The sequence below is a fragment of the Ranitomeya imitator genome, chromosome 8 (assembly GCF_032444005.1).
Source record: "Ranitomeya imitator isolate aRanImi1 chromosome 8, aRanImi1.pri, whole genome shotgun sequence".
NCBI classification, from domain to species: domain Eukaryota; kingdom Metazoa; phylum Chordata; class Amphibia; order Anura; family Dendrobatidae; genus Ranitomeya; species Ranitomeya imitator.
In genome coordinates this window covers 68,311,806-68,333,555 of record NC_091289.1, presented here as the reverse complement: position 1 = coordinate 68,333,555, position 21,750 = coordinate 68,311,806, and the positions used below count along the sequence as shown (strand labels likewise).

The 21,750-nt window shown below is 44.3% G+C and overlaps 1 protein-coding gene across 1 annotated transcript in view; it reads left to right on the top strand.

The window, feature by feature from the left end:
- GRIN2B (glutamate ionotropic receptor NMDA type subunit 2B) overlaps nt 1-21,750 on the top strand; it is a 939,810-nt gene that overhangs the window by 645,472 nt on the left and 272,588 nt on the right. Inside the window, exon 5 of the mRNA XM_069737061.1 lies at nt 6,222-6,336. Coding sequence (XP_069593162.1) covers nt 6,222-6,336 — 115 coding nt within the window. The remainder of the gene's footprint in view (nt 1-6,221; nt 6,337-21,750) is intronic.

The following is a 21,750-nucleotide window of genomic DNA, read 5'->3' as shown; positions in this document are numbered from 1 at the left end:
CAAGGGTAACAGGAGAAAATGGACCCCAAAAGTTGTACAATTTGTCCTGAGTACGCTGATACCCCATATGTGGGGGTAAACCAGAGTTTGGACGCATGACAGAGCTCGCAAGCGAAGGAGCGCCATTTTCAATGCAAAATTGACTGGAATTGAGATGGGACGCCATGTTGCATTTGGAGAGCCCCTGATGTGCCTAAACATTAAAACCCCCCACAAGTGTCACCATTTTGGAAAGTAGACCCCCTAATGAACTTATCAACATGTGTGGTGAGCACTTTGACCCACCAAGTGCTTCACAGAAGTTTATAATGCAGAGCCGTAAAAATAAAAAATCATATTTTTTCACAAAAATTATCTTTTCGCCCCCAATTTTTTATTTTCCCAAGGGTAAGAGAAGAAATTGGACCTCAAAAGTTGTTGTCCAATTTGTCCTGAGTATGCTGATACCCTATATGTAGGAGGGAACAACCGTTTGAGCGCATGGCAGAGCTCGGAAGGGAAGGAGCGTCATTTGGAATGCAGACTTAGATGGATTGGTCCGCAAGCATCACATTGCGTTTGCAGAACCCCTACACCATTTTGGAAAGTAGACCCCCTAAGGAACTCATCTAGATGTGTTGTGAGAGCTTTGAACCCCCAAGTGTTTCACTACAGTTTATAATGCAGAGCCGTGCAATTAAAAAAATCTTTTTTTTTTTTACAAAAATTATTTTTTAGCCCCCAGTTTTGCATTTTTCCAAGGGTAACAGTTGAAATTGGACCCTAAGAGTTGTTGTCCAATTTGTCCTGAGTACGCTCATACCCGAAATGTGGGGGGGTAACCACCGTTTGAGCGCATGGCAGAGCTAGGAATGGAAGGAGCGTCATTTGGAATGCAGACTTAGATGGATTGGTCCGCAGGCATCGCATTGCGTTTGCAGAGCCCCTAATGTACCTAAACAGTAGAAACCCCCAAGTGACCCCATATTGGAAACTGGACCCCCAAGGAACTTATCTAGATGTGTTGTGAGAACTTTGAACCCCCAAGTGTTTCACTACAGTTTATAACGCAGAGCCGTGAAAATAAAAAGAAAAAATTTTCCAACGAAAATTATTTTTTAGCCTCAGTTTTGTATTTTCCCAAGAGTAAAAGGAGAAATTGGACCCTAAAAGCTGTTGTCCAATTTGTCCTGAGTACGCTGATACCCCATATGTGGGGGGGAACCACCGTTTCGGTGCATGGAAGGGCTCAGAAGGGAAGGAGCGCCATTTGGAATGCAGACTTAGATGGAATGGTCTGCAGGCATCACATTGCATTTGCAGAGCCCCTAATGTACCTAAACAGTAGAAACCCCCCACAAGTGACCCCATATTGGAAACTAAACCCCCCAAGTGTTTCACTACAGTTTATAACGCAGAGCCGTGAAAAAAAATTATTTTTTAGCCCCCAGTTTTGTATTTTCCCAATTGTAACAGGAGAAATTGGACCCCAAAAGTTGTTGTCCAATTTGTCCTGAGTACGTTGGCACCCCATATTTGGGGGTAAACCCCTGTTTGGGCACACGGGAGAGCTCGGAACGGAAGAGCACTGTTTTACTTTTTCAACGCAGAATTGGCTGGAATTGAGATCGGACGCCATGTCGCGTTTCGCAAGCCCCTGATGTGCCTAAACAGTGGAAACCCCCCAATTATAACTGAATCCCTAATCTAAACACACCCCTAACCCAAATCTCAATGGTAATCCTAGACACACCCCTAACCCTGACACACCCCTAACCCTAATCCCAACCTTATTCCCAACCGTAAATGTAATCCAAACCCTAACCCTAACTTTAGCCCCAACCCTAACCCTAACTTTAGCCCCAACCCTAACTGTAGCCTTAACCCTAGCCCCAACCCTAAAGCTAGCCCTAGCCCTAACCCTAGCCCTAACCCTAGCCCTAACCCTAGCCCTAACCCTAGCCCTAACCCTAACCCTAACCCTAGCCCTAGCTCTAACCCTAACCCTAGCCCTAACCCTCACCCTAGTCCTAACCCTAGCCCTAACCCTAGCCCCAACCCTAGCCCTAACCCTAACCATAGCCCTAATGGGAAAATGGAAATAAATACATTTTTTTTAATTTTTTTATTTTTCCCTAACTAAGGGGGTGATAAAGGGGGGTTTGATTTACTTTTATAGCGGGTTTTTTAGCGGATTTTTATGATTGGCAGCCGTCACACACTGAAAGACGCTTTTTATTGCAAAAAATATTTTTGGCATTACCACATTTTGAGAGCTATAATTTTTCCATATTTAGGTCCACAGAGTCATGTGAGGCCTTGTTTTTTGCGGGACGAGTTGACGTTTTTATTAGTAACATTTTCGGGCACGTGACATTTTTTGATCGCTTTTTATTCCGATTTTTGTGAGGCAGAATGACCAAAAAACAGTTATTCATGAAATTCTTTTGGGGGAGGCGTTTATACCGTTCCGCATTTGGTAAAATGGATAAAGCAGTTTTATTCTTTAGGTCAGTACGATTACAGCGATACCTCATTTATATCATTTTTTTATGTTTTGGCGCTTTTATACAATAAAAACTATTTTATAGAAAAATAATTATTTTTGCATCGCTTTATTCTGAGGACTATAACTTTTTATTTTTTATTTTTTTGCTGATGATGCTGTGTGGCAGCTTGATATTTGCGGGACAAGATGACGTTTTCAGCGGTACCATGATTATTTATATGTCTTTTTGATCGCGTGTTATTCCACTTTTTGTTTGGCGGTATGAGAATAAAGCGTTTTTTGCCTTGTTTTTTTTTTACGGTGTTCACTTAAGGGGTTAACAAATGATATAGCTTTATAGGTGGGGTCGTTATGGACGCGGCGATACTGAATATGTGTACTTTATTTGTTTTTTTAAATTTAGCTAAAGAAATGTATTTATAGGAACAATATATATATATATATATATATATATATATTTTTTTTTTTATTATTTTTTTTTACACATGTGAATATTTTTTTTTTACACTATAACATTGCCCCGGGGGGGGCATCATGTTATAGTGTAAGATCGCTGATCTGACACTTTGCTGTGCACTGTGTCAGATCAGCGATCTGACGTGCACTTCTCCAGGCTTCCCGGCGCCTGCTTTGAGCAGGCGCAGTGAAGCCCCCTCCCTGCATGACCCGGATGCCGCGGATGTGGAGGGGGAGGTAAGCGACCCTCGGAGCAACGCGATTACATCGCGTTGCTCCGAGGGTCTCAGGGAAGCCCGCAGGGAGCCTTCTCCCTGTGCGATGCTTCCCTATACCGCCGGAACACCGCAAACATGTTTGATCGCGGTGTGCCGGGGGTTATTGTGCCCGCTCCTGGCACATAGTGCCGGATGTCAGCTGCTATAGTCAGCTGACACCCGGCCGCAATCGGCCGCGCTCCCCCCGTGAGCGCGGCCGATCGCGCTGGATGTACTATTCCGTCCTTGGGAATTAGGGCCCACCCCACATGGACGGAATAGTACGTCCAATGTCAGAAAGGGGTTAATAACGTCAGCTCTGCACACAAAAAGTAAGCCCTCACCCAACACCAGATTACGAAAAATGGAGACGCTACGGATATCAGAAAATGGTGTTTTGGTTTTTTTTTTAGCAAAGTTTGGAATTTTTTTCACCACTTAAATAAAAGAGAACCTAGAAATGTTTTGTGTCAATGAACTGGAGAATCATAATGGCAGGCCATCAATATCTGATTGATGGTGGTGCGACACCCGCGTTTACCCCGTCGATCAGCTGTTCCCAGTGCTGATGGCAGATGGTAGTGTTCAGTTGCAGACCTGCACAGCAAAGCTCTGTCAACTGCATAGTGGCCATAGCCAGGTACTGCACTACTACGGAGACCTGTTCGGTCCTCCCATAACCTTGGTCTTACAGGCCTTCTGTTAGCATAGTGCTGATAGATCAAATGCACTGCAATAAATGGATATTACGTTGTATTAGACCAGCGACAATGTTCAGTGTTCAAGTACCATAGAGGGAATAATTTAAAAAAGTCATAATATTTATAAAAATGTAATAAACCACAGAAATTAAGCATAAAATATCACAAAAACATAGCTGTGTTCAGGAAATATAGAATAATATAACCTTTGTGAAAATGAAAAGTCGTGACTAAAGTAACATTGTCGAGGGAAAAAAAGTAATTTTTCAATTCCACTTCACAGAGTTGTAAATTTTTGTTTTGAAAAACCTGTTGGCGCAAAATGCTTTGTACACCCATAGACATATTCCAAAAAATGTCAGTTTTGGGGGTTCTCTGCTGTTTTTGCACGTAAAAAGCTCTGGTGATCAGAAATGTCATCCACAATCTATTCCAGCCAAAATTGTGCTCCAAAACTCAAATGGCGCTCCTTCCTTCTAAGCTGTGCCACATTCATAACATAATATTTTCTGACCACATATGAGGTTCTGTTATGTTTGTAAGAAATTGTGTAACAAAATGTGTCCCATTACCCTTTATGAAAATGAAATGTTAGGGATAAAGCCACATTATTGTGTAAAAAAACACAAATACATAGCCTACAATTATAAAATTATTTGAAGTACCTGTGTCATTTCTAAAATGGCGTCAGTTGTGGGGGGTTGCTGTTTTGGCACCTTGGGGGCTTTGTAAAGGCGACATGACATTCATAATCCACACTATCAGTATTTGGTCAGTATTTTACATCAGTATTTGTAAGCCAAAACCAGAGGTGGGTGATAAATACAGAAGTGGTGAATATGTTTCTATTATACTTTTCCTCTAATTGTTTCACTCCTGGTTTTGGCTTACAAATACTGATAGAAAATACTGACCACATACTGCTAGTGTGACGGCAGCCTAAGTGTTGCATTGTTTACCCTTATTCCCCTGGTTGAGCCATGTGGATCCATCCCCTCTTTTTTTGTTCTCTTTACCATCCAGGATTTGGTTATTTATACTTTATATTTTAACCATGTGTCCTCTAGACATAGAGGATTCCACCTTGTTACATGGCAGGCCTATGTGTAACAAGCTCATTAGAAAAACCTCTGTACTGTCCCCTCATAAATTTGTACATTGCAAGAAGATCACCCCTAATTTTTTCCAAACTGAATACCCCCAAGTTTGGTAACCTGCCTTGGCATTGCAGTCCACCCATGCTTGTAATAACTTTGGTCACTCTTCTCTGCACCAACTCATTTTCACCAATGTGTTTCTTATACGGAGACCAAAATTGTACACAGTACAAGAGTTTCCTCAAAGTCAATTTATAAACTTAAAAAATGAAGCTGATATAATGTACACATGATAAATGCTATTCAGTAACTTTTTGTGTGCTATAAATGTCAAAAATTGCACATTTTTTTTAACAATTTTGTCAAATATCAATATTTTTAAAAATAGTTGTAAATCACATCAATGCACCACTAACATAAAGTACAATGCATCATGAAAACAGTGTCAAAATCAATGGGATTGGAAGAATCAGACTAGATAAAGTGACACGTGGCAGATTTGAAAAAATCTTTCATGGTCATGAAAATGAAAATTGGCTACAGTGGGAAAGGGTTAAGGGTAGCTCCTAAAGTTTCTTTGACACTGTATTAAAAACCACAGTCCGCAGAATGATTTAATCATATTGCCTTTATTGTTTTAAATGACGGAAAAATATGTTAATAGCAAATGGCATCTTATAAAATGTCATTTTCAGCAATGCAGTATCATAATTGTAAAAAGTCTTCTCATATTATGGTCCAGAAAGGTCAGTCAAGTGGTTGCTTTAAGGGGTTTTCCAGGGTAAATACATTTTCTTCCACAAGCAGTTAACAGCTAAAATAATTAACTACACTATTCTCATCAGCTCAAACCCTTGTGGCTCCAGTCAGAACCCTCCAGTGCTATTGTCCTGAGTTGCAAGTGATGTCCCATTCTTTGGTCACTTGATCGGTCAGGCCTGTGATTGGCTGCAGCAGTCAGGTGACTAGAACAGGACTTCATTAGATGCGCAGCCAATGACAGGCGGTTCCACATACCTTACCGCTTCAGCCAAGCACAGACTTAAGCGGTCAAGTGTCCAAAGAGAAGGACGTCATTACAGCCAAGGGGTTCAAACTTGGGAATATAGCATGATTTATTATTTTATACCATGAGTTGCAGTCAGGGAATTTTTATGCAATCTTGACATTTTTTATAGACAAAAGCTTTATCTGTAATGACATTTTTCTTTGCTTTTTACAGGTATTTAATTAATGTAACATTTGAAGGACGGAACCTCTCGTTTAGTGAAGATGGATACCAGATGCACCCGAAATTGGTTATTATTCTCCTCAACCAGGAAAGAAAATGGGAAAGGGTAAGTTCTGGAAACTAACTTCTTATTACTAGTTGACATTCTGGTGACTTCCAGTCTTCAGCTTTTTCAGGATGGCGAACATGTTGTTACAGTCATATTTGGAAGGCATGTATGGATTAAGTGAAGCAAATCCCCCCTACTTGTACTTATGAGACTTATGAGCCTTATTTATTGGCAGTTTCTTCTTTCCACAAAACCCTGGTCAGAGCTTTTTTTATTGTGGCATGAGGGGGCAGAAGCACTCAGGTTAGTGCTGTTCCTCTTAGGCTGTGATCAGCTTTGTTCTGTTATTCCAGAGAGCCCAGTGGAGCTCTATATGAGCTCCTAGAAAACCTATGACCTGTATGCCATTAATTATGCCTCTTCGAGAATCTGTTGCGAATACCCAATGACAACAATAAGGGTCTTGGCACCAACATCCTACTAATAGAAACTTCTAACATGTCACTATGAAGCCCCAGGGCCAATATTTTTTTCAATTAATGTCTACTTTTCTAGTTTTATTCTGCTAATAGAAGACATTTTAGTAGTAGTTGCAGTAGTTACAGATTAGTCCATTTGTTTCCTATTTTCTGATTAAATATCTAGTGCAATGGACAAAATCAGCACTTTGCACTTATTGATTGTAGGCTTTAGTTTTAATTGTCAGTGAATATTTATTTGTTTCAGTTTTCATCATATTGTGTGTTTACTGCTTCAACTGACTGGAAAGCCGTGAGGAATATGTTTGAAGTATATGAATAATTATTTCAATATTACTACATTATGCCCATAGCTGACAATCAATTTTATAGCAGCCGATATTGACTTTTAATAAAGCTATTATATATAGGTGGCACTGAGTCCCTCCTCTTTTCTTCTTTGAAAAGGCTATTTGCATAATTAAATTGCAGGAGGAGCATTGAATGGCCTATAAGTCTCCTTACAGAGACTTGGCACTGTCCAAAAGGAGAAATTTTACCCCTTAGGCCCCTGTTGGAGGACGCCCACCTGGCTATATCAATTTTGCTTTGCACTAACGAGGGGCAAATAACCAGAAACACATTTCTGCGAATGGAGTTTCTAATTTGGCTAGTTATCCTTAGCCCTGTTGGCCTCCACAGTCACCAGAACTGAACCCAATCGAGAGTGAAGGCAAAAGGGCCGCAGAGTGAAGGCAAAAGGGCCAACAAGTGCTAAGCATCTCTGGGAACTCCTTCAAGATTGTTGGAAGACCATTCCCGGTGACTACCTCTTGAAGCTCATCAAGAGAATGCCAAGAGTGTGCAAAGCAGTCATCAAAGCAAAAGGTGGCTACTTTGAAGAACCTAGAATATAAGACATAATTTCAGTTGTTTCACACTTTTTTGTTAAGTATATAATTCCACATGTGTTAATTCATAGTTTTGATGCCTTCAGTGTGAATGTACAATTTTCATAGTCATGAAAATACAGAAAAATCTTTAAATGAGAAGGTGTGTCCAAACTTTTGCTCTGCACTGTATATATATATATATATATATATATATATATTTTTTTTTTTTTTTTTTTTGCCTAAAATACAAAGGAAATGAGTCATCTTTAACTTTAGGCCTTTCAGAGATCATTTCATCTTCAACTTGCTTAGCTTTTCCCAATAAACAGTAATTTTGATGAGGGTTGCCCAAGCTTGTACATTCCACTGTATGCACATGTAAATTCCCTCTGGAGGATTGTGTGGCCTAGAAGTCTTCCTACCCTGAATTGGTATTCTCCACAACCATAAACTTTACCCTTTAGACACCATGGCTGACCAAATAATTTCAGCAAGTAATTGCCTAATAGCCTGAAATACCTGGAAAGAAAATCTTAAAAGTACCGTATATCAGAACAAATCTGGGTTGGCTTTGTGTTCATAAGTGGCACTTGGTCAGACCAACAGATGGAAATGTGGACTTTTGGGATTTGAGAGCAGGTAAATATTACAAATTACCTGATAAAGTTTCTTATAATGTGGCCGCTCTGTGAGATTGCTAAACTATTTTCCATAGTGCAGCAATCTGGTTTTGTTCAGTGCAAATCTGTTTCAGCAGTCTTGTTTCCCAGCTCACGTTTCTTCAAGAAACATGACCCAAATACTTGTGCATCTGCTTATTGCATCTCTTTAAACTGTCCATCACCGGCAAAGTCTCCTGTCATCAGCACAGGCTCATATAGTTCAAACAAGAGAGGGTGATTAAAGAGGACAACAAGAAAGAAGGAAGGAAAAAACAGAACAGTGCGGAGATGACGTTGCTTTACAAGTCTAAGCATCTATCAGAAGTTGCCCTCTTCTGGTTTTGCAGTGATAATTTCCATTTTGTTATGTTTCGTTATATTGTGATCTTGACAACATGTATTAGATAAGCTCTTTTCTTACAGTCTCACCTTGCTGACTTCTAATTCTTATCTTTTCCTTTATAACCATACTGTATTTATAAGCACATTTGTGATGGTCTATTATTCTATCAGTAATTGTTACCTCACAAAATCATACACTGCACAACTTAATTGAAAGAAGTATTGCAGAATTAAAAAAAAAAAAATATATAAAAAATATTTATATTTAAAGAAGAGATGAGGGAGCGCTAAAATGCTCGGGTGCTCTTTGCTCAAATCGAGAAATTCCTAATACTCGCTTTCTCGTTTTGAGTATAATGGGAGTCAATGGGAATGCCAATCTTTTTTCCTGGCAGACCCTTCAAAGAGGTCTGGGGGGCAGTGAAAATGTTCAAATGGATGAAAAAAGTGCTGAATGGAAGGAGAACAGCCTGAGGAAGACCCCTGGAAGAATCTCTGACTGCCAGATCGCTGCTGAGGACAAGTTATCACACTTTTACTTTAAGGAGTGACAATGAAACATTTCAAAAGGACAAGAAACTGCACTTTAAAGGAAAAAAAGTTAAGAAACATTTTTTCCTGTATTATAACTTGTATATAAGGCAAAATTTTAAAAGGATTGAAAAAATATATAATTTAACCCCTTTACCCCCCAAGGTGGTTTGCATGTTAATGACCAGGCCAATTTTTACAATTCTGACCACTGTCACTTTATGAGGTAATAACTCTGAAACGCTTCAATGGATCCCAGTGATTCTGAGAATGTTTTTTTCGAGACATATTGTACTTCATGATAGTGGTAAAATGTCTTTGATATAACAATGGCAATTTGGCAAAAATTTAAAACATTTAGCAATTTTCAAACTGTGAATTCTTATGCCCTTAAATCAGAGAGTGGTGTTACACAAAATAGTTATTAAATAACATTTCCCACATGTCTACTTTTTATCAGCACCATTTTTGAAGCAATTTTTTGTTAGGAAGTTATAAGGGTTAAAAGTTGACCAGTAGGGTTGAGCGACCTTGACCTTTTTAGAGTCGAGCCGTGTTTCGCGAAACCCGACTATCTTAGAAGTCGAGTCGAGTGGAATCGGCCGATTATCGCGAAAAGTCGGGTATCCACCGAAACACGAAACCCAATGCAAGTCAATGGGGAAGCATAGTCGGCAGTGAGTGGAGGCCAGGAAAACACCTACAGTGCCCATTTTAATGGCAAAAACATCCATTCTTGTTACAGAAGCTTGTCAATTGTAATTTACAAAGCAAAAAAAGAATATCCAGCTCAACGAGACAGTGAAAAGTAAAAACTTGGTACTTTTGTTCACTTCATGTAGAAGCAGAGGATAAAAACATCAGCACAATAAGGATAAGAACACTATCTATCTACGCGTTTCAGGTGGCAAAGCACCCTTAATCATGATATCATGATTAAGGGTGCTTTGCCACCTGAAACGCGTAGATAGATAGTGTTCTTATCCTTATTGTGCTGATGTTTTTATCCTCTGCTTCTACATGAAGTGAATAAAGTACCAAGTTTTTACTTTTCACTGTCTCGTTGAGCTGGATATTTTTTCTTTTTTTGCTTTTTGGATTCCCCACGCCTTGACACAGCGTTTCTGTGCTCCGAGTTGAACTGTTACTATGGTGAGCTGGATTTTCTTTTTCGTTAATCATAATTTACCTTATAATAATTGGAAGGCATTTGAAATTGGGGGTCATTTGGCTAAAGTTGTGGGGGGTAGGGCTGGTTCAAGTAATTAGTGGGCCCAGGAAATCTGGAACACGTCACGGCAGTGGAGCAGGGAGAGGTAAGTATTTCAACTTTGCAAGTGCTGTGATCCTGAGCAAGCAGGGGGGGCCCACTTGTTGGCATTGGCACTGGCACAGGGCCCCTCAAAGTACAGCGGTGTGTTTGCACGGCGGGGGCGCCTCCCACCGGCAGCAACACTTTTGCGTACTATGAGAGGCCCTGTGCCAGTGACGTCGCCAACTAGTATTCCTCCCCCCACCTGATGAAGGAACCTGCACTTTCATCTGCACCTTCCTCTTTGTCCCCGTGTAAGGTGGTATGGTATGCGGGAAGAGGAACCTGACTTTCAGCAGGGTCACAATCTTGTTGTGTAGCGTGCACGGGGAATGTTGCGTTATGGGTCAATGTACCAGCAGACTCATCTATCACTGGCTGGGCAATGGGCAGGATGAGGAGGAAACACAGATATAGGCCCAAAGAATAAAGTTGGCTAAATGCAGTTCAAAATTGGTAACACAGGACTAACCAGGGGGCATTGTAGTGGAGGACAACTGGAATGAGAGGCTGACACAGAGAGTAGGCCCAAATCAGTAAGTAGTCGAAATGCAGTTCAAAATTGGCAACCGTAGTAAACAGACGGCACAGCTTTGTTCAGTGGAGGAGAACAGCAAGGAGTGGCAGACACCGATAGTAGGCCCCAACCCAACTAGTAGGCCAAATGCAGTCTAACATTAACAACTACTTAACGAGAGCCTGAAAATGGAATTTCAGGACAGGAAACCAGGAGAACAGCAAGGAGCGGCAGACACTGTTAGTAGGCCCCAAACCAACTAGTACGCCAAATGCAGTTGTTCCATTTAACCACTATTTAACAAGAGCCTGAAGATAGAAGCTCAGGAAAGGCAACCTGGAGAACACCTTGGAGTAGAACACACCGTCTCTACACCCCATACCCAATTTGTAGGCCTTATGCAGTGTAGTTTTCACCAACTACTAATAGAGAGTAGGAAGATCGAAGCAATGTGGACGAAACCTGGGGAACACCTTGGAGTGTAACACACCGTCTCTCTACACACCATACCCAATTTGTAGGCCTAATGCAGTGTAGTTTCCAACAACTACTAAACGAGAGCATTAAGATCGAAGCAATGGAGAGGAAACCTGGGGAACACCTTGGAGTGGAACACACCGTCTCTACACCCCATACCCAATTTGTAGGCCTAATGCAGTGTAGTTTCCAACAACTACTAAACGAGAGCATGAAGATAGAAGCAATGGAGAGGAAACCTGGGGAACACCTTGGAGTGGAACACACCGTCTCTACACCCCATACCCAATTTGTAGGCCTAATGCAGTGTAGTTTCCAACAACTACTAAACGAGAGCATTAAGATTGAAGCAATGGAGAGGAAACCTGGGGAACACCTTGGAGTGGAACACACCGTCTCTCTACACCCCAAACCCAATTTGTAGGCCTAATGCAGTGTAGTTTCCAACAACTACTAAACGAGAGCATTAAGATTGAAGCAATGGAGAGGAAACCTGGGGAACACCTTGGAGTGGAACACACCGTCTCGCTACACCCCATACCCAATTTGTAGGCCTAATGCAGTGTAGTTTCCAACAACTACTAACCGAGAGCATTAAGATTGAAGCAATGGAGAGGAAACCTGGGGAACACCTTGGAGTGGAACACACCGTCTCTCTACACCCCATACTCAATTTGTAGGCCTAATGCAGTGTAGTTTCCAACAACTACTAAACGAGAGCATTAAGATTGAAGCAATGGAGAGGAAACCTGGGGAACACCTTGGAGTGGAACACACCGTCTCTACACCCCATACCCAATTTGTAGGCCTAATGCAGTGTAGTTTCCAACAACTACTAAACGAGAGCATTAAGATTGAAGCAATGGAGAGGAAACCTGAGGAACACCTTGGAGTGGAACACACCGTCTCTCTACACCCCATACCCAATTTTTAGGCCTAATGCAGTGTAGTTTCCAACAACTGCTAAACGAGAGCATTAAGATTGAAGCAATGGAGAGGAAACCTGGGGAACACCTTGGAGTGTAACACACCATCTCTCTACACACCATACCCAATTTGTAGGCCTAATGCAGTGTAGTTTCCAACAACTACTAAACGAGAGCATTAAGATCGAAGCAATGGAGAGGAAACCTGGGGAACACCTTGGAGTGGAACACACCGTCTCTACACCCCATACCCAATTTGTAGGCCTAATGCAGTGTAGTTTCCAACAAATACTAAACGAGAGCATTAAGATTGAAGCAATGGAGAGGAAACCTGGGGAACACCTTGGAGTGGAACACACCGTCTCTCTACACCCCAAACCCAATTTGTAGGCCTAATGCAGTGTAGTTTCCAACAACTACTAAACGAGAGCATTAAGATTGAAGCAATGGAGAGGAAACCTGGGGAACACCTTGGAGTGGAACACACCGTCTCGCTACACCCCATACCCAATTTGTAGGCCTAATGCAGTGTAGTTTCCAACAACTACTAACCGAGAGCATTAAGATTGAAGCAATGGAGAGGAAACCTGGGGAACACCTTGGAGTGGAACACACCGTCTCTCTACACCCCATACCCAATTTGTAGGCCTAATGCAGTGTAGTTTCCAACAACTCCTAAACGAGAGCATTAAGATTGAAGCAATGGAGAGGAAACCTGGGGAACACCTTGGAGTGGAACACACCGTCTCTACACCCCATACCCAATTTGTAGGCCTAATGCAGTGTAGTTTCCAACAACTACTAAACGAGAGCATTAAGATTGAAGCAATGGAGAGGAAACCTGAGGAACACCTTTGAGTGGAACACACCGTCTCTCTACACCCCATACCCAATTTTTAGGCCTAATGCAGTGTAGTTTCCAACAACTGCTAAACGAGAGCATTAAGATTGAAACAATGGAGAGGAAACCTGGGGAACACCTTGGAGTGGAACGCACCGTCTCTACACCCCATACCCAATTTGTAGGCCTAATGCAGTGTAGTTTCCAACAACTACTAAACGAGAGCATTAAGATTGAAGCAATGGAGAGGAAACCTGGGGAAAACCTTGGAGTGGAACACACCGTCTCTCTACACCCCATACCCAATTTGTAGGCCTAATGCAGTGTAGTTTCCAACAACTGCTAAACGAGAGCATTAAGATTGAAGCAATGGAGAGGAAACCTGGGGTACACCTTGGAGTGTAACACACCGTCTCTCTACACACCATACCCAATTTGTAGGCCTAATGCAGTGTAGTTTCCAACAACTACTAAACGAGAGCATTAAGATCGAAGCAATGGAGAGGAAACCTGGGGAACACCTTGGAGTGGAACACACCGTCTCTACACCCCATACCCAATTTGTAGGCCTAATGCAGTGTAGTTTCCAACAACTACTAAACGAGAGCATGAAGATAGAAGCAATGGAGAGGAAACCTGGGGAACACCTTGGAGTGGAACACACCGTCTCTACACCCCATACCCAATTTGTAGGCCTAATGCAGTGTAGTTTCCAACAACTACTAAACGAGAGCATTAAGATTGAAGCAATGGAGAGGAAACCTGGGGAACACCTTGGAGTGGAACACACCGTCTCTCTACACCCCAAACCCAATTTGTAGGCCTAATGCAGTGTAGTTTCCAACAACTACTAAACGAGAGCATTAAGATTGAAGCAATGGAGAGGAAACCTGGGGAACACCTTGGAGTGGAACACACCGTCTCGCTACACCCCATACCCAATTTGTAGGCCTAATGCAGTGTAGTTTCCAACAACTACTAACCGAGAGCATTAAGATTGAAGCAATGGAGAGGAAACCTGGGGAACACCTTGGAGTGGAACACACCGTCTCTCTACACCCCATACCCAATTTGTAGGCCTAATGCAGTGTAGTTTCCAACAACTCCTAAACGAGAGCATTAAGATTGAAGCAATGGAGAGGAAACCTGGGGAACACCTTGGAGTGGAACACACCGTCTCTACACCCCATACCCAATTTGTAGGCCTAATGCAGTGTAGTTTCCAACAACTACTAAACGAGAGCATTAAGATTGAAGCAATGGAGAGGAAACCTGAGGAACACCTTGGAGTGGAACACACCGTCTCTCTACACCCCATACCCAATTTTTAGGCCTAATGCAGTGTAGTTTCCAACAACTGCTAAACGAGAGCATTAAGATTGAAGCAATGGAGAGGAAACCTGGGGAACACCTTGGAGTGGAACGCACCGTCTCTACACCCCATACCCAATTTGTAGGCCTAATGCAGTGTAGTTTCCAACAACTACTAAACGAGAGCATTAAGATTGAAGCAATGGAGAGGAAACCTGGGGAAAACCTTGGAGTGGAACACACCGTCTCTCTACACCCCATACCCAATTTGTAGGCCTAATGCAGTGTAGTTTCCAACAACTACTAAACGAGAGCATTAAGATTGAAGCAATGGAGAGGAAACCTGGGGAACACCTTGGAGTGGAACACACAGTCTCTCTACACCCCATACCCAATTTGTAGGCCTAATGCAGTGTAGTTTCCAACAACTACTAAACGAGAGCATTAAGATTGAAGCAATGGAGAGGAAACCTGGGGAACATGTTGGAGTGGAACACACCGTCTCTACACCCCATACCCAATTTGTAGGCCTAATGCAGTGTAGTTTCCAACAACTACTAAACGAGAGCATTAAGATTGAAGCAATGGAGAGGAAACCTGGGGAACACCTTGGAGTGGAACACACCGTCTCTCTACACCTCATACCCAATTTGTAGGCCTAATGCAGTGTAGTTTCCAACAACTACTAAACGAGAGCATTAAGATTGAAGCAATGGAGAGGAAACCTGGGGAACACCTTGGAGTGGAACACACCGTCTCTACACCCCATACCCAATTTGTAGGCCTAATGCAGTGTAGTTTCCAACAACTACTAAACGAGAGCATTAAGATTGAAGCAATGGAGACGAAACCTGGGGAACACCTTGGAGTGGAACACACCGTCTCTCTACACCCCATACCCAATTTGTAGGCCTAATGCAGTGTAGTTTCCAACAACTACTAAACGAGAGCATTAAGATTGAAGCAATGGAGAGGAAACCTGGGGAACACCTTGGAGTGGAACACACCGTCTCTCTACACCCCATACCCAATTTGTAGGCCTAATGCAGTGTAGTTTGCAACAACTACTAAACGAGAGTAGTGTGATCGAAGCAATGTGGATGAAACCTGGGGCACACCTTGGGGCGGCAGACACCGTTAGTAGGCCCTACCAAAGTTGTAGCCCCAATGCAGTTTTAAAAATCCTAGAGGCTGAAAACAAGACTATTGACGCTCAGCTTTTTTCAAAGGAACACAGCTGTATTGAGTGGCGCAGACAGACACAGGTAGTAGGCCTTAAACCAAAAATGTGGCTCACTGCAGCTTAAAAAAGGTTACAGGGGTACACAGGCAGCATTGCTCTGGGCAGTGGAGGACAATTTCAATAGTTGACCGCAGACAGACTTTGTACGCCTACTATTAAAAAAAGGATGCTCTATGCAATTAAAAATAGGTTCCAGGGGTACACGGGCAGCAGTGGTCTGGTCAGTGGCGGAGTAGTAGAAAGAACGGGCCGCAGACAGGCTTCGAAGACCTATCATAAAAAAATATTGGGCTGTAGGCACTTTAACATTGGTTCCAGGGGTACATGGGCAGCAGTAGACTGGTCAGTGTAGTAGTAGTTGAAAGAACGGGCCGCAGACAGGCTTCGAAGGCCTAACATAAAAAAATATTGGGCTGTAGGCACTTTTAAATAGGTTCCAGGGGTACACAGGCAGCAGTGGTCTGGTCAGTAAAGTAGTAGTAGAAAGAACGGGTCGCAGACAGGCTTCGAAGGCCTAACATAAAAAAATATTGGGCTGTAGGCACTTTTAAATAGGTTCCAGGGGTACACAGGCAGCAGTGGTCTGGTCAGTGTAGGAGTAGTAGAAAAAACGGGCCGCAGACAGGCTTCGAAGGCCTAACATAAAAAAATATTGGGCTGTAGGCACTTTAACATTGGTTCCAGGGGTACACGGGCAGCAGTACACAGGTCAGTGGAGGCCTAGTGGAAGGAGGGACCGCAGACAGGCTTCGAAGGCCTAACATAATAAAATTGGACAGGCTGTAGGCACTTTATAATTGGTTCCAGGAGTACACGGGCAGCAGTAGACAGGTCAGTGGAGGCCTAGTAGAAGGAGGGACCGCAGACAGGCTTCGAAGGCCTAACATAATAAAATTGGACAGGCTGTAGGCACTTTATAATTGGTTCCAGGAGTACACGGGCAGCAGTAGACAGGTCAGTGGAGGCCTAGTAGAAGGAGGGACCGCAGACAGGCTTCGAAGGCCTAACATAATAAAATTGGACAGGCTGTAGGCACTTTATAATTGGTTCCAGGAGTACACGGGCAGCAGTAGACAGGTCAGTGGAGGCCTAGTGGAAGGAGGGACCGCAGACAGGCTTCGAAGGCCTAACATAATAAAATTGGACAGGCTGTAGGCACTTTATAATTGGTTCCAGGAGTACACGGGCAGCAGTAGACAGGTCAGTGGAGGCCTAGTGGAAGGAGGGACCGCAGACAGGCTTCGAAGGCCTAACATAATAAAATTGGACAGGCTGCAGGCACTTTATAATTGGTTCCAGGGGTACACGGGCAGCAGTAGACAGGTCAGTGTAGTAGTAGTTGAAAGAACGGGTCGCAGACAGGCTTCGAAGGCCTAACATAATAAAATTGGACAGGCTGTAGGCACTTTAAAATTGGTTCCAGGAGGACACGGGCAGCAGTAGACAGGTCAGTGGAGGCCTAGTGGAAGGAGGGACCGCAGACAGGCTTCGAAGGCCTAACATAATAATTTGGGCTGGCTGTAGGCAATTTAAAATTGGTTCCAGGGGTACACGGGCAGCAGTACACAGGTCAGTGGAGGCCTAGTGGAAGGAGGGACTGCAGACAGGCTTCGAAGGCCTAACATAATAAAATTGGACAGGCTGTAGGCACTTTATAATTGGTTCCAGGAGTACACGGGCAGCAGTAGACAGGTCAGTGGAGGCCTAGTGGAATGAGGGACCGCAGACAGGCTTCGAAGGCCTAACATAATAAGTTGGGCTGGCTGTAGGCAATTTAAAATTGGTTCCAGGGGTACACGGGCAGCAGTACACAGGTCAGTGGAGGCCTAGTGGAAGGAGGGACCGCAGACAGGCTTCGAAGGCCTAACATAATAAAATTGGACAGGCTGTAGGCAATTTAAAATTGGTTCCAGGGGTACACGGGCAGCAGTGGTCTGGTCAGCGGAGGCCGATTGTAATGAGTGTCTGCCAGTTAGTAGTCCAAAACAGTGCATAGACTAAACATTGGTGGAAGTGTGAGAGATAACTGTGGAAGTGGTAGAGCAATGTTTGACCTGGGGGTGGGTGAACTCTCTTGTGGCCGGCGGTACAGGCCCAGGGCCCCTCATGTTACAACAGTGTGTCTGACATTGGGTGCGCACCACCACCGCCAGAGACACTTTATTGTACTATGAGGGACCCAGTGGCAGTGCTGTCGACCAAAAGCGGGCACACCCACCTCTTCAGACAAACAGCACTCTCACAGGTGCTTGCGCCAAGTCGCGATACCACGGCCCCGTGTGGGGAGTTTGGCCATTTAGGGAGGTGTAAACATGTCGTATGCTGGACAATCAGCTGCAGCAAATTAGACATTAGAAAAGTAATTCACAGTAGTCCACAGGCAGGAGCTTTTCATAGGAAAGCTAGGTGTCGCCCGGGCAAGGTGGGGCAAAAGAATTCGAAATCCAGTTGTGGTTCATTTTAATGAATGTTAGACCATCAACATTTTGTGTAGCCAGACGAGTCCTTTTATCGGTTAATATTGAACCTGCAGCACTGAATACTCTTTCTGATAGGACACTAGCTGCCGGGCAAGCAAGCTCCTGCAATGCATATTCCGCCAATTCTGGCCAGGTGTCTAATTTTGATGCCCAGTAATCAAATGGGAATGACGGTTGAGGGAGAACATCGATAAGGGATGAAAAATAGTTTGTAACCATACTGAGCAAATGTTGTCTCCTGTCACTTTCAATTGATGCAGCAGTACCTGTCCTGTCTGCGGTCATAGCAAAATCACTCCACAACCTGGTCAGAAAACCCCTCTGTCCAACGCCACTTCTGATGTGTGCACCCCTAACACTCCTGGTCTGCTGCCCCCTGGAGCTCGTGTGAGAACGATCACGGGCGCTTTGTGCTGGGAATGCCTGAAGCAAACGGTCAACAAGAGTTGATTGTTTGGTTGCTAATATTAGTTCCAAGTTCTCATGTGACATAATATTTTGCAATTTGCCTTTATAGCGAGGATCAAGGAGGCAGGCCAACCAGTAATCGTCATCGTTCATCATTTTAGTAATGCGTGTGTCCCTTTTGAGGATACGTAAGGCATAATCCGCCATGTGGGCCAAAGTTCCAGTTGTCAAATCTGTGGTTGTGATTGGTTGAGGGGCAGTTTCAGGCAAATCTACGTCACTTGTGTCCCTCAAAAAACCAGAACCCGGCCTTGCCACGCAACCAATTTCCAGTGCCCCCGGGAAAGCTTCCTCATTAAAAATATACTCATCCCCATCATCCTCCTCGTCCTCCACCTCCTCTTCGCCCGCTACCTCGTCCTGTACACTGCACTGACCAGACAATGGCTGACTGTCATCAAGGCTTTCCTCTTCCTCTGGTGCAGACGCCTGATCCTTTATGTGCGTCAAACTTTGCATCAGCAGACACATTAGGGGGATGCTCATGCTTATTATGGCGTTGTCTGCACTAACCAGCCGTGTGCATTCCTCAAAACACTGAAGGACTTGACACATGTCTTGTATCTTCGACCACTGCACACCTGACAACTCCATGTCTGCCATCCTACTGCCTGCCCGTGTATGTGTATCCTCCCACAAAAACATAACAGCCCGCCTCTGTTGGCACAGTCTCTGAAGCATGTGCAGTGTTGAGTTCCACCTTGTTGCAACGTCTATGATTAGGCGATACTGGGGAAGGTTCAAAGACCGCTGATAGGTCTGCATACGGCTGGAGTGTACAGGCGAACAGCGGATATGTGAGCAAAGTCCACGCACTTTGAGGAGCAGGTCGGAGAACCCAGGATAAGTTTTCAATAAGCACTGCACCACCAGGTTTAAGGTGTGAGCCAGGCAAGGAATGTGTTTCAGTTGGGAAAGGGAGATGGCAGCCATGAAATTCCTTCCATTATCACTCACTACCTTGCCTGCCTCAAGATCTACTGTGCCCAGCCACGACTGCGTTTCTTGCTGCAAGAACTCGGACAGAACTTCCGCGGTGTGTCTGTTGTCGCCCACACACTTCATAGTCAATACAGCCTGCTGACGCTTGCCAGTAGCTGGCCCATAATGGGACAACTGGTGTGCAACAGTGTCAGCTGCCGATGGAGTGGTTGGGCGACTGCGGTCTGTGGAAGAGCTCTCGCTTCTGCAGGAGGACGAGGAGGAGGAGGAGGGGGTGCGAACACCTACAGCCAACTGTTTCCTAGACCGTGGGCTAGGCACAACTGTCCCGAAATTGATGTCCCCTGTGGACCCTGCATCCACCACATTCACCCAGTGTGCCGTGATGGACAAGTAACGTCCCTGGCCATGCCTACTGGTCCATGCATCTGTAGTCAGGTGCACCTTTGTACTCACAGATTTCCTGAGTGCATGGACGATGCGCTGTTTAACATGCTGGTGCAGGGCTGGGATGGCTTTTCTGGAAAAAAAGTGTCGACTGGGTAGCTCGTAGCGTGGTTCAGCGTACTCCATCAGGGCTTTGAAAGCTTCGCTTTCAACTAACCGGTAGGGCATCATCTCTAATGAGATTAGTCTAGCTATGTGGGCGTTAAAACCCTGTGTACGCGGATGCAAGGATAAGTACTTCCTTTTTCTAACCAGAGTCTCATGTAGGGTGAGCTGGACTGGAGAGCTGGAGATCGTGGAACTAGCGGGTGTGCCGGTGGACATGGCAGACTGAGAGACGGTTGGAGACGGTATTGTTTCCGCCGGTGCCCTAGATGCAATATTTCCTCCTACAAAACTGGTGATTCCCTGACCCTGACTGCTTTTGGCTGGCAAAGAAACCTGCACAGATACTGCCTGTGGTGCGGAAAATGGTGGCCTTACAGTGACGGAAGGGATGTTGCGTTGCTGACTAGCTTCATTGGCCGAGGGTGCTACAACCTTAAGGGACGTTTGGTAGTTAGTCCAGGCTTGAAAATGCATGGTGCTTAAATGTCTATGCATGCAACTTGTATTGAGACTTTTCAGATTCTGACCTCTGCTTAAGCTAGTTGAACATTTTTGACAGATGACTGTGCGCTGATCAATTGGATGTTGTTTAAAAAAATGCCAGACTGCACTCTTCCTAGCATCGGATCCCTTTTCAGGGATTGCAGACTGAGCTTTAACCGGATGGCCACGCTGTCCTCCAACAGGTTTTGGCTTTGCCACGCGTTTTGGGCAAGATACGGGCCCGGCAGATGGAACCTGTTGCGATGTTGATGCCTGCTGCGGCCCCTCCTCCACCTCCACTTCAGAACTACTGCCGCCTGCACCCTGTTCCCCCAATGGCTGCCAATCGGGGTCAACAACTGGGTCGTCTATTACCTCCTTTTCTAGCTCGTGTGCAACTTCGTCTGTGTCACTGTGTCGGTCGGTGGTATAGCGTTCGTGACGGGGCAACATAGTCTCATCAGGGTCTGAGTGTGGATCAGTACCCTGAGAGGGCAATGTTGTGGTCTGAGTCAAAGGACCAGCATAGTAGTCTGGCTGTGGCTGTGCATCAGTGCACTCCATGTCAGAATCTACTTGTAATGGGCATGGCCTGTTAACTGTTTCACTTTCTAAGCCAGGGACGGTATGTGTAAAGAGCTCCATGGAGTAACCCGTTGTGTCGCCTGCTGCATCCTTCTCTCTTGTTGTTGTTTTTGCTGAAGAGGACAAGGAAGCGACTTGTCCCTGACCGTGAACATCCACAAACGACGCGCTGCTTTTACATTTACCAGTTTCAGAAGAGGAGGCAAAAGAGCTAGAGGCTGAGTCTGCAAGGTAAGCCAAAACTTGCTGTTGCTGCTCCGGCTTTAAAAGCGGTTTTCCTACTCCCAGAAAAGAGAGCGTTCGAGGCCTTGTGTAGCCAGATGACGAACCTGGCTCCACAGCTCCAGACTTAGGTGGAATATTTTTTTTCCCACGACCACCTGATGCTCCACTACCACTACCATCATTACCAGCTGACAATGAACGCCCACGGCCACGACCTCTT